Raw genomic sequence first — 15,486 nt, forward strand, 5'->3', positions numbered from 1 at the left:
AGGGGCTGGGGGTGGAGGAGTTATCATAAATTCTTATGCCGTGTATCCATTGCTTCTTGGAAATAAAATACTGAAATGTCTGTGGTCTTCCTTATCACTGCTGTTTTAGGAGATAATCTGGCTGGCTGTTAGCTTACAGGCTGTATTTAAGGTGTATGCTTTTTGACATGTAAAACACCAAACTTTTCTCTTGGAGAGACCATCCTTGTCCTTTGAAAAAATGGGTGTGCCTGAGAAAACTAAAGAGTGCTTCCTTTGTCTCATCTGGTGTTGCCTTTCTTTACTGATCTTCAGACTTGAGGCCAGAGCAAGTTTGTTTACCCAGACGTGCTTTGGTGGAAAATCAGAGGTAGAAATGGAAGTTTGGTATTTTGCAGGAAATAGCGTTTATTTTTGTAACAGAGGGACCTGGAACCTTAGGCAGTGCACTGCCTTTTGTTTTGCTTGTAAGTAAAATGCCTTATGTGTAAAAGGGATTTTTGTTTAATATAAACTCTGAATTGTTGAACTATTGCAGTGAGTTTAACTGCTAATGAATATATTGTTTGTATTATAGAGCTGCTATATTTCATGACTTGGTCTACAAACAGACAAAAATACCATCTCAGAATCAAGAACTAATATATGAAGGTCGGCGTTTAATACTAGAGCCTGGCAGGTTGGCACAGCACTTCCCCAGAACAACTGAGGAGAATCCTATCTTTGTTGTAAGCAGGGAGGCTGTGAAAATTGTTGGATTAATCTATGAAGAAGGTATATGAAAATCATTTCCCCTTTCTTACAGCTATCTTTTTTAAATAGTTTGTGTTATTTAATTCTTGTTTTATGTCTGTTGATACATGAAGTTCTAAGTAAGCAGTCCATTTTTTTTCAAAAACGTGGGGTATTGAGCATAGTTTCACAGAAACAGCAGCTGCTTGTAACGTTCCTAGTGTTGTGAACCTGAGCATTTTTGTGTTAAGATGTAGCAGTGCTTATGGAGTTCTGAAATTTTTTTGAAGCATGACACTTTTAACAAGTAGGAAGGAATGTTATAGAATGTAATTAAAAGCTTGTCCTTCTGTTCCATTATGAACAAAGTGGAAATTCAAGTTTTGCTTTGTTTTGGTTTTTTTATTTGCCATTAATGTGGCTAGCCTTTTAGTTAATAGAAGAGGTCTTAACAACTTACCTTTGCTTAGAGGATAAGGTAATTCCATACAAGGAAAAAAAAAGTTTTTGCATTTCCATGTAATCACCGAGACGCTTATAGAGAGCCAGAGCCTGTGTTCATAAAAGATGAGCTGGAGGGCAAGCCTCCAGTTGAGAGATCAGTGTTACTTTTCTCTGTATGCCATACATACTGACTGCTTGGGCCAGGATCAGTAGGGCCATGATACTGTGTCTGAGCTTTCTGAAGGAGTCAATGAGCATGAGAACAAAGGAGATTCGCTGATAGAGGCTACCCTCGGATTTAAAAAGGTATTTGGTGAAGTCATGCCCTGAAGAGTCTCAGTGAAGCTAAGCAACCTTGAGATAAGATGGAACGAGACTTGCATGCGGACAAACATAAGGCTGAAAACCAGAAATTTATGGTTGGCTTTCTCAATGGAGAGAGATCGCTAGTGGAGACCTGCATGAAATCTGTGCTGTGCAGCATGTTCAAAAGTGAGTCTGGAAAAGTAAGTGAAGGACAGTCTGCTGAAGATAGCAGGTTATTTAAAGCATTTAAGACAGAAGCTGCTTTTGAAGGTGTGCATGTGAACTGCACAATATTAAAAGGTTTGGCAGTAACAGATTAGATAAAAATTCACACAGGTGCACATAAAACCCATGTACATGGTGGACAGGGGAAACAGTCTGAACTTTTGAAGTCCCTTATGGAAGATGTGAAAATACAGATGTTCGTTTTATGTTTCAGTTTTACTTCCTAAAGTACATCAGCGGTATGATTTGGATGGGGATGCCAGTATGGCTAAAGTGAGTAATTAAGATTTTAATTTGTATACCTGAATCAGATAATGATACTGAAATGAAAGCTACTTGATTCTCAATGAAGAATGAAACTATTCTTTATATGCTAGTGAGGATTCTGATTGACAGAAATGTCTTTGTTAACAAGGGCTCCAAAAGTATGTTAAAGCCATACTTTATATACCAAATATGTTTGTATTGGTTTTTTTAAAAGAACAAATCCAAAACCCCAGCCTTCTGAAGTCCAAGGGCTTTGTTATTTACATAATTCAGTGATGAATTAGGCTTCTTTCTGGAGTCTGCCACTTTGGAGTCCTGAAATTAGCTAGAAGATTCATAACATCCCCTGTGATGGTGCAAAACTTAACGTAAGAAAAATAACTTCCATCTTTTTGTCAATAGAGAGGACTCTCTAGGACCGTGCAGAAGAGTGGAATTCCTGTTGCTTCTTCCAAATTCTCAGAATCTGTGGGAGACGAGTAGACAATGTTTCATTCTTTTTTAGAAAAACTCCTGAATGTGTGCACTGCCATGCTTTGACTTTGTGACCACCATTTATACTATTCCTTTAAAATACTGGCTGCTGAGGAGCCTCGTGTTCAGGCGTGGTAGTCATGTAAGCGTATGTCTCTTTGAATGGCAGAAGTCTTTAAAATTAATAAACAGAAAGTCATCAGTTGATATTAATTATTTGCAATATTGTGAATTATCATTTCTGAAACTTTGTTTCTAAATAATTCTAAATAATGCAACAAACTTGTAAGTGGAATTAGGTGAATGAAGAGAGTCCCTAGCCTTAGAATTTTAAAATGTGACATTTTTTCAAGTTTCTTTCAATGTAAGTGTTTAATTCCTAAACCACTGGAGAAGTGTACTTGCAATTTCCCAGAAATTAAAGTAAACCCTGAGAGTAAGTGGCTTTCTTTTTGTTTGTAAGAGGCTTACTTTCATCCCTAACTTTCATCCATCAGATATTTCAGCATACTGGGAAAACTCCCTACCATGTTTAGCTCTGCCTCCATGAGTCTTTGGTTATCCCCTGACTAAAGTTTGGGCAAAGTTAGGCATTTTAAACTACCATCTTTATGTTGCTCTTTCTGTTATTGATCTGTGTTGCTTGTTGTGTTTAATTTACTCAAAACAATTGTTAAAAGAATGCCAGTTTAGTACTAATGTTGTTTGGCTTTTTCCTCCAGGCAGTAACAGGTATCGTTTGTTATGCCTGTAGAGTGGCCAGTTCTTTGCTACTTTACCAGGAGCTGATGCGAAAAGGAATACGATGGCTAATGTAAGCAATTGTTTGCCTTTCGTTGTGCTTTTTATTCTTTTTTAATTGAGATATGCTTTGATTATCAGTACATAATTTTGTAATCTCCCAGTATCTTGGGGATTTTTCTTTAGTCATTGAATATGAATAAGCTTTGTGAATTTTTTCCTTCTTTCTGTCATTAAGGAAGAAAAAAGTAATTTTTTTCTGACAAAGTTTAAGTAGTTGCAATTTTACTTGCTTCTGTGTATAATTTTAACCTCTGGTAACATGCAGGCACAACTGAGCAGCTTGCACAAGATAGTTTTATATGAGGATTATACTATTACATCTGTAACTGAAAGCAATCCTTACTAGCTGTTATTACTGTAGCTTTATTATTGTATCACTGTTTGCTGGTAGGATGGCAGTTATGAACTAATGCTTCACTTTTTTAGTGAAATAATCAAGGATGATTACAATGAAATGGTTCATAAAAAGACAGAGGTTGTCATCAGGCTGGACTTCTGCAGCAGAAACATTGAGAAAGCTGAGAAAATGTGAGTAGAAGCACTAAATGCATTGATTTTTCATTATCATCCTCAATGACAGTGGTATTTTATGTTTATTTACAGAGGTTTTGCATATAAAAAATAAATCTGAATCAGCATGGATTTGCTGATGGCAGTGACTAAAGCGGTTTAGTAATATGCTTTACTCAAATTACAGTGTTAATTTTGCTGCTTAACCTAGTGGGAACCAGTAGTTACTACTGAGTAATAACTGTACGTGTTCTTTCTCTCCTTTCTTCTCTGACTCATTTGCTGTTGTTGACTTTAGAAGCTGTAGTAAAGCCTGGACAAACCATGGAGTAGCTTTCCCTTCATTAGCGCTTTTGTCACTGAGTTTGCTTGTGTGTGTTTATTAAGGATGACTTCAAATACTTCTCCTTTCACGGCTTTAAGACCAAAGTGTTTTCTGCAAGGAAGGAATTTTAATGTTGAACTATAACATAAAGCAGCTAAAAAAAAAAAATAAAACAACTCCAAAAAAAAAAGCTGCATTAGGATATTACTAAATCACAGTGCATGCCCATAGGGATGCCAAAAGTAACTGCACAGAAAATTCTACTTGTGTAGATTTTTAAGTGCTTGACCATTATGTTGGTTTTGTCCTTTTTTCTTGGTAACTAAAATGTTTCCATTATTGGTAGCTGCTTGATGGATATTCTATTTCACATAAAGAAAAGGTAGTTATTGTTATACTCAAGATTCAAGGAATATTTTGAGTGTATTCACCACCTCTTTTTTTTCTAACTGTGCTTTTGCTTGTGTGTATGTGGTCAGATACGAGAATTTGATGCAGATCAACTTGGAAGCATCAGAAGTAGATGAAATTTCAGAGATACACACAAAACTGTTGCGTGTAAGTATCTTACAAAGCCTGTGTTATTCTCAAAGAGTGGTTTCTAAAGTAAGAGCCAAATAGTTGGTATACCAGGGTTTTTTTTTATAAAGAACAACTCTGATTTTTCAAAGGGATTTCTAGACAGTCAAAGGTCGTTAAAGTGCCTGTCCTGATGCGTGGATATTTTTCTGACAACAGAGTGAATCCTTTTATTAGCCTATTGTAGTGAAAATAATAAGTTCCTAACAATACACTCTCATTTTCTAAAATAAGTAAAAAATTATAACTACAAAATATCTTTTACTGTGTAGTTTTTTTCACTTTCCTTAAAGAATTTTAAACTACTTTGGCTTTCTGAAATGATACCTACAAAAACACACTTCACAGTGATCTTCTTTGAAATTTGCATCATGTATCCAGACAAGTAAGGAAAATTTGAAAATAACTTTACACACTGGTGTCCTGGGAGTGGGTATAAAGTTCTCCATTCTAAAAGCAAAAGGTGATTAGTGCATTTTTATTTTGAAGGTTGTATGAACTGTGGAGAAAGAAAGGTATGAATCATGTGCATAGTCCTAATATGAATTCTGAAACCAAAAGAACAAGTGTGGAAGTAAATAGGGAATATATGAAAGGTAGAAATTTATCGTTGAAAGAAAATAAATATTAACTTACAGAAATGGCAACATCGAAGATGATTCTTTCTTTAAAAACACCATGCTTTATCTGCTTTTAGCAAAGCTTAGGCAGATAATTGGGCCTATTTATTTAATGAAGGTCAGTGAAACAAGTGGGTCTGTAGTATTAATGTGCTCAGTCTGTTTTCAGCCTCAAGTAATTTTTCACTTTATCCGGTGGTAAGACTGAACTTTCTTGCTCTTACGTAGCTCTCCAGCTCTCAGGGCACAATAGAAACTAGTCTTCAAGATATCAAAACCAAACTGTCTCCTGGTGGTTTACTGGCTGACACCTGGGCAAATCAGGAAGGTACACATCCAAAAGACAGGAAGTGAGTAACTGTATTGTTTCAATATGTATTGAAATCTACATTGAGTTGTAGTTCATAAAACTCATTAATAGGTACTTAGTTTATATATAAAACATCTCATTTTCTTCCTTTTGTCACTCTAGTCCAGAAAGACTGCAGGCGCTGCTATGTTCCATCACAGATATTTATTATCAGTTCAAAAAAGACAAAGCAGAACGAAGTAAGTAACTTCCTTGATTCACTTTTAGCATAAACATAAATGTAAAGGTCAGGTCAGCTGTTGTTCCACTAGGGTGTCTGTGGTAGGAACAAAGAGTTAACCACAGTGAATATGTTTGTAGGTCTTTGTTAGTGAGAGACCTTCTTAAAACACAAATGAATGAAACACCATTGTTAATCTCATAAACTTGAATTGCAAGACTGGAGAGGAGGAAAAAAAAGTAAATTACCACTTTTACCTATGAGGACAGGAGAAGGAAACAGTACAGGAAACGGGTAAACTTAGTGGAGTTTTACATAAATACAACTAAGAGAATTAAATGGTTAATGTCTGTCATCTGCTCTGATCCTAGGGCTTCCTTATAACGAAGAACAAATCCACAAGTTTGACAAGTAAGTTTTGAAGTTGCCTTTGGGAAATAACATGATTGCTTTCATGTCCTTCAGGGGCTCTTGCCAGTAACATATTCTGTTGGTTTTTATTGTAAATTATAACCACTTTAGGATTGCTTTGAAAAAAATACCTTTAAATATCTTACGTACATAGGAGTGCCAGTATATGATAATGAGGTGCTTTCTGGCAGTGGAGTTTCTTTACTGATAGACCTTCTACATGTAGATGTGAGATACCTGTTTCTTACCTGGGCATAACTGTCTTATAGGAAGTACTTTTTTTTTTTTTCCTGTGTCTTTAGGGAGGAAAAAGCCCTCACTAAGAGTAAAGTGTCTTTGTAACTAAGGTGAAGATAATTTTCTACAAATGAATAAAATGGACTAGCTGAGTGAAGTTCTAGAATGAACTAATCTTCCAGGAAACAGAGTGTGCAAAATGAAGTCTACTGCAGTTCTCCATGCCTGTTTAATGTTGTCACTTAGGAGAGGTGGCCACATTAAGTGTCTATATGTAACACGGGTGCCTCAATTCCCACTGGGCTCCGCTGACTACTGTAAACAGCTGCTCTGCTCACGCTGCTGTATTTGTCTCAGATCGATTTAGTTCCTCATACGCAGATGCCTAATACTGTTTAAGTTGCCCTAAGATATGAGACATGGTCTGAGCCTGGGAGGTAGGACACAAGACAAATAGGAAGCCTACACCTTTGTGGAAAGACAGTCAGAAACAGGGCAAGATATCCTTGTGCACTTGATGCTAGATGCTTATGTTTAAGGAAATAAATTTTTCTCCTGGTGGCTGGTCAGTTGAGTGGTTCTCTAGGCTGCTGAGTGCTGTATGAATTTAGACACCACTTCTAAAAGTTCTTGTCACTAGCGTGGCTTCACTGACAATTACAGGTAGAAAGCTAACGTGCAAGAGGCACCAGTATTCTCACAACCCTGCCACTCAATTTTCCATGTAGTGAAAGCTAAATGGGGGTGACCGCCAAGTGGAGGAGAGATTGCTTTAAGGTAAAGGACAATAGGGGCAGAAAACCTGTAAGACAGGTCTTGATATGCTGAAAGAGACTTGGATGTCATCGCCCTGCAACAGCAAGGGGCTGAACTTAATATGAGAGAGAATGTGAGCGATAATTTTGTCATATGTTCTTAAGGATATAGTTGGAAAACAGGCAAACATTGGGATGCAATCCATAGCTCGTTTTAAAACTGCACTCCCTTGGTCAGATTAAAGAAATTTTAGGGCCTTTTCTACAGCTCAAACTGTGCCCTTGCATTAATACATGAATACATTTAAATAAATGGGCTTCATTTTCATGGTTTCGAATACTGGTGTATTTTCTACCACAAATGTCTCCTCAGGATTGTTCAGGTGACTTTGAGATCCTGATTACATCTTATTTTACTTGATTCTCGCTGGAGTAGTTTTTGTGGAAACGGTTTTTGTTAAGAACAGTGTGCCATCAACAACAGAGGCAATATCCACTACTAGCTAGACAAGGGAGCAGCACTCAATTTGGATTTTTTTTCTGGTTGAAGGATAGATACGCATCCTTGATGACAGTCCAGCTACACTCCAGCCAAAATTTAACCAGTAATTTTCAGGCAAGACATAATGAAATACTAGAAACAAATGTTAAACTGTAGCATCCCGCTATCGCTTAGTTTCACTTCCCGGTGCAATGCATAGCCTGGTAAGGTGATTACACTGGGATTACTATCTGCAACACTAACCAGAATTAAGGTTTGTTTTGCTTTCCTGTCTTTTTTTTTTCCTGCTTGCTTTTTCTCCTCTAGTTAGAAATTTAAACCAACACCAAAATCCTGGGGGTTTTTTCTTGCATACATATTACTCAGCATAAAAGATTATTCACATATGCTCAAAGTTCCAGAATCTGCAGAAATAAGGAATAATAAAGATTTCTGTCCTTTCCGTTTAGAATCCTTTTTCCTTATATATACTAGCTGAGATGAATACTGAGTCAGAGAAGATATTTGACCATTTGTTTGTATACAAATAATGCCAACTAAATGCTTCAAATATTTTTTTTCCTCCCTGCGAGGGAATATTTTTAAAATGTAAACTGTCAGTTAATGTGGTCTGTTGAATTCTTATACATTACAACAGCACGAATAACGGTGGCTGAAGGGATTTTAAGTCCCCATTACTCTTCTCCAAGTTTCAGGGAGTAAGTTAGAGGAACAGGGTTTTGAAAGCAGCGTAATGCTTCTGGTTGTTCTTGTGTTGCAGGCAGAAGCTGTATTTGCACGCTACAAAAGCCATAGCTCTATTCAAAGATGAATGTGTCAGCAAGTATGATACATTTTTGGACAAGGCTGAGGACTGGACAAGGCAAGTTACTTTCTTAATATTTGGTAGTGTTCACTGCACCATTTTTATACAGGAAGCTCCTAAAGGAAAATGTTTTTTGTTTTAGGAAAATGCTTCACACAAGGAAGCAGTTACTGGCACTCACCAACCAGTGTTTTGATATTGAAGAAGAGGTATCCAAATACCAGGATTATATAAATGAGGTAGAATGCTTCAAAATTATGTAGAAGTGTTTCCATACATAAAAAAATATTCCACACTGTTTCACGTCAATAGTGTTGTCTATAGTCTGTCTTAAATTAATGCAGTTGTGTGAAATATAGGGCTGCATGGGTGTAGTATTTGGTCTAGAGCAGCTTTATTGCTGATGTCAGAGTGGTGTGATTTTTTTGAATCCTGACTTGATTTTGGAGTTTGCTGGCATTTTTTGTTTGTTTGTTTTTTGTTGGGGTTGGTGTTTGGTTTTGGGAATTGTTTTAGCATCCGTGCAAGTAGATATGGGTTCACTGAGAAGTGTTCTGTGTAACTATTATCATAATGGTGTCTGAGCACCTACAGGATTATCTTAATACTCTTTAGAAGCATAAAAACACTGTTCCCATATTCAGAGTTAGGGGATACATGTTTAAGGATACGTGTTGGTGATGTGAAAGAAAATGTTACATTAAAATTTGGGCAGTGACTGTAGGATACAAACTTCCTTTTGAGAGTTACTATGAAAGTACAAGACAGATAACAAGATGGAACAAATCAGGGCATTAACTATAGGTTGTGTCAACACAAAACTTGCCACGATGATATCACTTTGGGGAATATCAGCCGCCTTACTACTGTGATGATTTTTAAGGCATCATAGCAATGGAGAATTTAAAGAAGGATTTTAAGGTGTACATCAAGATACATGTGACGACTTATATTGTTACTTATATTTCCTTTTTATCACAGTTACAAGATGCTCTGCCACAGAAAATGTTTGCAGCTTCCAGTGGGATGAAACATACAATGAATACAGTCTATCCAAGCTCAAACACATTAGTGGAAATGACTCTTGGGTGAGAATTTCTTAATTGCATTGATGTAATATTCTATACCAGTTATAGAGGCGAATAAAAAAAAAATTACGGTTGACCTAGTGATTGCTGTATTAAGATAAAAAAATGTTACAGTGCAGAAAAAACTTTATATTCCTAAAGTGATGGTACAGATTTGGAAGCAGGTGGGGGACAACACTAATACATCATCTGTCACTTTGAGTAAATAACCAGTCTGCTTTCTGTCCCTTATTTTCTATGTAAAGACAAGTTGCTGAAAGCCACGTGGTGGTGAGTGATCATAGCAGATAACTGTCCCCATAAAAATTGTAACCTTTCTTTCGCTTCTTATTACTACAGTATGAAGAAACTAAAGGAGGAAATGGAAGGAGTTGTTAAAGAGCTGGCTGAGAACAATCACATTTTGGAAAGGCAAGCAACTGTTTCCCCTTTTTGGGCTGATACCAGGAACAGGCTTGATTTCATACATTTTGTAGATTCAGAACTTAAATTAAGAGATGATTCTATAATTTCTTTTAACTGTAAATATATTTTGAATTGTTAATCCTGAGGTGTTAAAAAAAAAAATTAAGTCATTCTGACAGAGCAACCATGGCATATTTATTTCATGTTACCTTATGTTTAGCTAATAAAAATATCTGCTGCACAGACAGGCTAATACTGAATTTAAACACAATAAGGTTGCAGCAATCCAGTGGTGTCTTCGAACTCACTTTTAGACATATTTTTAACAACTGCAGAATTATACCAATCTGAATGAATGATTTTTTTAGTTTTCAGATTGCTCAAATAAAGTGAAGAGGAAGAAATTTCTTACAATCCTGGGAGGGTATTGTTGTTATCACATACAGACTAACTGGTTTTTTTCCTATGATGATGATAAAATATATGAAAATAATGATCTCCTGACAGCTTCTGAGCAAATTGCTGCTAGAGCAGTTCAGCTTCAAGCTGAACTGGTTTGGTTTTGTTTCCCACCCCTAGACTTGTACTTGGAGCACACTATCCTCTCTTCTATCTTCTTCTTGCATGTTAAAGTTAGATACAAACACGTGTGTTGGCATGTGGCAAGGGAAAGGGAAACCCCGTAAATAAATTGTAATGAATTAAGAATTGATTCTATAATCTAGTTGATCACGTAAGCATATGCTGTTTTTTTTCATTTTAGATTTGGTGCTTTGACTATGGATGGTGGCCTGCGGAATGTGGACTGTATTTAGCTTTCAAAGGAGCTGAAGAGGACTTGTACCTTTTTTCAAAGGGGAAAAAAAATACTATTGGGACATTTAAAGGCAGTTAATAAGTCTGTATCCAGGTTTTTTTCCCCCCTACAACTGTAGTATTAAAAAAAAAAATGTAAATATGTATAATATGTAAATATAAAAGAAATATATATCTTTTTTTGGTCAGTGTTAGGGTAGAATTTATCCTGGCAGGGAATTTAGCCCCTTGGAGGATCTCTGAAGAAGTCCTAAAGGAAAAGGTGTTATTGATGAAATTGAAATTTGTTTGCTTGAATATTGCCCTTTTTTTCAGAATACAGTTTAGTATTTTTTGCAAGAGGACTTGCAGACCTCTAAACATTATGAATAGTATTTAAAGGGTGATTTGGATTTCCTTTAACCACCACTATTTTGGAGTCTAGCTGAATGTCTCTGGTATCACAGGTGAGGATGACTGTTTTAAATGAGATATTTTTAAGTAAGTGTGAATAGGGACTAAAAGCACAGATAGAACAGAGTCGAAATGCATTTCTCTTCCCTTCACATCTGCTAGGTTCCCCTCTGTAATTGGTGCCATGTTGTCTGTAATCATTTGACTGCTCTGTATATGGAAGTTTTGCACTCCAGGTCGTCAGATTGAATGTAAAAATTCCTTTTTTACAGTACAGCATTTTCAGAATTTCCCTGAAATTTGTTGCTCACCACAAGAGAAGCAGGTTCTTAAAATAAAATAGCTTTTTCAGAATCCTATTTGCAGGCATGATTTTAAAAAAAGGTTACAAATCAGTATTAGGTGTATTTGTGGGTGGTCAGTAGACTAGATAATATCTCGTCTCAGTAGTAACTGAATACTGGAAAAGTAAGTTACCGGTCTAGATCTTGAAAAGGGACCCACACCTACTGCTGACTTACACCTGAGATACCAACCTTAGGTGAAAAATTTCGTAAGAGTGTATATTTATTTTGCATTTACTGCTTTCAGCAGTAACTATTGATATATACTACTATTGTAGTAACTATTCAGTAGTAACTCCATGATTGGGCTGCAGAGATGCAGAATGAAACAGTTTACTCCAAAATACAGGAGAGGAGAGAGAGAGAGGAAAACAAGCAAACAGAAAACATCCCTCACTTTGTTTGGATGCTACAGGTGTACTTCTTTCTTTCAGAAGAAGAGCATGCAAATATTGCAGAACCCATTCTTCCCTTGTGGAAACCTGGCCATGGACATTCAGTGGTGTCCAGCAGCACTTCTAATTGCTATATTACAGCTGTAAGAAGAGCTGGACCAACTGTGTTTAGAATCTTCCATAATTAATGGTGAAACATTTAGGTATAAACTAAACAGTGGTAGCCTGTGGTAGCAACTGATAGTTTTGTGATGTTTATTCCCTGCTCAGGTCAGAATACAGAACATTTCCATTGCTTTTTTTAATACTTGAATATAAATTTATGAAATTTACAATTGATTCTTTCAATGTTAAAAGAAGAAAAAATTCACTGCCTTGATGTCCAAGACCTGCTTTCCAGTGCTCTTGGTGAGAATCAAATATTAAACGGGAATTCAAGTATTTTTTACATCCACGTGAGCAGCCTCTTTCTTTACAAGCTCTGTTCCCCAAAAACTCGGAGTGCAACAGTTGGTTACATGTTTTGCCTTGGTTAGCTGTGGCATTCTTAACTGTTTCCAGTTAGATGCAATTCTGGTATCTTAAAGCAATGTTTCAACACCTGCTTCTACACTGGTTCAGTCATGTCCACAGTCTCACTGAGTGTCAGTAAAACACATGCATAAGCACTACAAGAACCGAGCTCTCAAATGGTATTTTTTCCAGTATGATGTCTGTGGAACTTTGTTGTTTTCAAAGGTCCTTAATTCTGAAAGAAATCAAGTGTTAGTTGGAATATATAATTTTCAACTTCTTTACACTGAAGCAGTGTGAAAAAGAAAGTTAATTGTAGCCATAAAATAGTCTGTATATTGAAATATGTGCAGCATTTTTTAACATGGCTAAAAATGTTTTGTTATATTTTACATTCACTTTAAACATTGCTGGGTTTAGTGTTGCTAAATACATCAGTAATCTTGTTAAAATTTCTTTTTCTAAAGCAATTTTAAGTAAGCAGTAGCTAAAGAATGTGTAATCAGTTCACAATCTACTGATTATGTTCTTAAAAAGCAAATATATTTTTTAAGTCAAAGCGTAGCATATAGTACCATCGATTTTTGGCTCAAATAAGTGTCCTGATACTATCAGTTGTGATACTGATTTGCCAAAAGAAGTAATAGAAAGTAATAGATGGTTCTTCCTCCTGAAGCTGGTTGGCTGTTTTGAGGGGTTCAGCTTGGTATATTAATTATCTGTTACTCGAACAAACCTGTCTTCATATCAGTTGTGAAAATGCATGAGTGAATGGCTTAAAGGCATAAATACATCATCAACCACTTACTGTACGGCGTGTGCTTCCTTCTCTCTCTTTCTGTAATTTCACTTTCTGTTCATTTCAGTTATTACCTTACAGTTTTTTTCTTTGTACGTACAATACAAAGCCTGAAATTTGAAGTAGCAAATTGCAGCTTAGCGTGCGTCAACCAGCTGTCCAGAAAACACGTCCTGTACGATAGTATCACTAGCACAGGCTACACGAGAGAACCACTAACCCTCTTTATTTTTTTTAACTCATCTGCTGACGTGTGTTCTGAACAGTAATAGTTCTTTGTAACGGTGGCAAAATTCCTGGTCTCTGCTAGGTGTGAAACAGTCGTCTATCAGTAGTAATTTAGTTAATCACTGTAGACGTGGTAATCATAGGATAATTTTAGATGTAATACTATGGCAAGGATTAAAAAGGATGAATGGAAACTACTACTTTGGGGCGGCAGGGTTTAAGCTTGAAGCCTACATGAGGGGAGATGCAGAATAAACTGCAGTTGCATAAACTTGTTTGAGTGAAATTAAACACAGAACTGTTCCTAAGCAGTTGCACAGCCTGCTGCTGCTGTGAAATCCCTTCCAGAGAGGACAAGATAATTGGTTTGACTGGCCACATGCAGTTAGCTACATCAGAGATGGCTTCTAGCTAGGGACCTGAAAATCAGTGGGATGCATGCCCACCCTGGTCTATGCAGAGGAAAACTTGGTTTACCAGTGCCCAGCCTGATGATGAGTGTTTTTAAACTGGCTTAGAAAAATTAAAAATTATATTGGCCACCTGAAGATAAGTTAGGGGAGAAAAAGAGAATGGTCAGAGTCTGAAAAACTCACCTGAGGGGGACTAGGAAAAAATGAAAGTTGGCTGGCTGAAAGAAGAGGAAGATTGAAAGAGGGGAGTAAAAGTCTTCAGTTATCTAAAGGCTGTTACAGAAGATCAGCATTCACCACCATGTCTGTGGTGAAAGGATTAGACTAGCAGTGTGTGTGGTGCACAAAACAAATAAATCTGGACCTCGAGTTTGGAAAAAATCTTCCTAATAGTAAAGAGTCAATTGCCAGAGCAGATTATTCTGGGAGAATGGAGCAGTATCAGTTGAGGAGGGCTCTTAGGAACAGGTTAACTGTTGGAAGGTCTTGTGGTGATTCTGCCATTGGCAAGGCTGCATGCACAACCTTCTAATTTTCTGTGCTCTAAACAGCTTTTTTTGTTGTTATTTGTTCCATTGACCCCTCCATGGAGTTTGCTATTTTGACATTGGTACAATCCTGGCCAGCAGTAATTGCACTTGTAGATGTGCATCTTTTGGAGAACTTTCCTTCCTGTTTACAAAAAACACTGACAGCAACAGGTATAGCTCCTGGCATGCGACAAGTACAGGTGTACTGCAGTTGTTGGAAGTTGTATTCTGCTCCTGAAAACTTACCCAAGTGCCAAATGCAGCCTGTGACTACCCCCTTCCCAACAAGGTGTGGATTTTGTCACCGCTGCCTTGCCATGGGAAAAGTTTCCTGGACCAGCAGCTTTAAGTAATGCAAGCATTCATTTTAATCAGAACCTAAGGAAGGGCATCACGAGATCCTGACAGCTCGCCCTGGGCCACGGTTGTTTCAGCATCCTCACGATGTGGGGTTTGTTACTGAAGGCAAAGCCAGTGGTGAGCGAGCGTGTCCAGCTGCCTGGCCCTGGGCAGAGCTGAGCTTGGCCCGTCGCTATGCCAGCTGTTGACTTTGCTTGGCAGGCGCATTTGCTAACTCACGGTGAAGGAAGATGACGCTGGCACAAACGTACTGCTGCTCCCGTGGTGACGGCCATGGGAGCCCTGCAGCAGTTTCAGATTTAAGCAGACGGGAGCATTTTACAGGCATTAAGGAAATCAGGTGAGAAGACTTCCTTTTTCTTTTTTTTTTACTTTAATTCCTTGGAACCCTCTGCATAAATGTGCAGATGAATTCTTCATAAATCCTGTATCTCCACATCCTGAAATCACGTTACAGCCCGGCTACATCCCACTTTTCTACCACTTAAAATCTGCATAAGGCTGCATTAGAATAGATTATACTTCTAACGCCTAAAGGATGCGACAACTACACATACCAGTAAGCTCACTGACGGTGTTCTCTGAAGCTGTAGGTTTGATAGATTCGGGATTTACCTTGCTCACGGTGCTTGTGACTTGCTGCCAGCTTGCTACAAAAAGGGAGGCTGGCCCGCCCTGCGCCCTCCGTACCCTCCCC

At 37.4% G+C, this 15,486-nt stretch overlaps 1 protein-coding gene across 1 annotated transcript in view; it reads left to right on the plus strand.

The window, feature by feature from the left end:
- Positions 1-11,099, plus strand: part of TBK1 (TANK-binding kinase 1) — a 20,496-nt gene extending 9,397 nt beyond the window's left edge. The window contains exons 8-20 of the mRNA XM_010132157.1: positions 557-753; positions 1,901-1,959; positions 3,150-3,241; positions 3,658-3,759; positions 4,546-4,624; positions 5,494-5,615; positions 5,738-5,814; positions 6,167-6,206; positions 8,461-8,562; positions 8,648-8,744; positions 9,487-9,593; positions 9,933-10,004; positions 10,762-11,099. Coding sequence (XP_010130459.1) covers positions 557-753; positions 1,901-1,959; positions 3,150-3,241; positions 3,658-3,759; positions 4,546-4,624; positions 5,494-5,615; positions 5,738-5,814; positions 6,167-6,206; positions 8,461-8,562; positions 8,648-8,744; positions 9,487-9,593; positions 9,933-10,004; positions 10,762-10,813 — 1,198 coding nt within the window. The 3' untranslated portion in view covers positions 10,814-11,099. The remainder of the gene's footprint in view (positions 1-556; positions 754-1,900; positions 1,960-3,149; positions 3,242-3,657; positions 3,760-4,545; positions 4,625-5,493; positions 5,616-5,737; positions 5,815-6,166; positions 6,207-8,460; positions 8,563-8,647; positions 8,745-9,486; positions 9,594-9,932; positions 10,005-10,761) is intronic.
- Positions 11,100-15,486: the final 4,387 nt, after the last annotated feature.

This window comes from Buceros rhinoceros, unplaced genomic scaffold (assembly GCF_000710305.1).
Source record: "Buceros rhinoceros silvestris isolate BGI_N320 unplaced genomic scaffold, ASM71030v1 scaffold27602, whole genome shotgun sequence".
NCBI classification, from domain to species: domain Eukaryota; kingdom Metazoa; phylum Chordata; class Aves; order Bucerotiformes; family Bucerotidae; genus Buceros; species Buceros rhinoceros.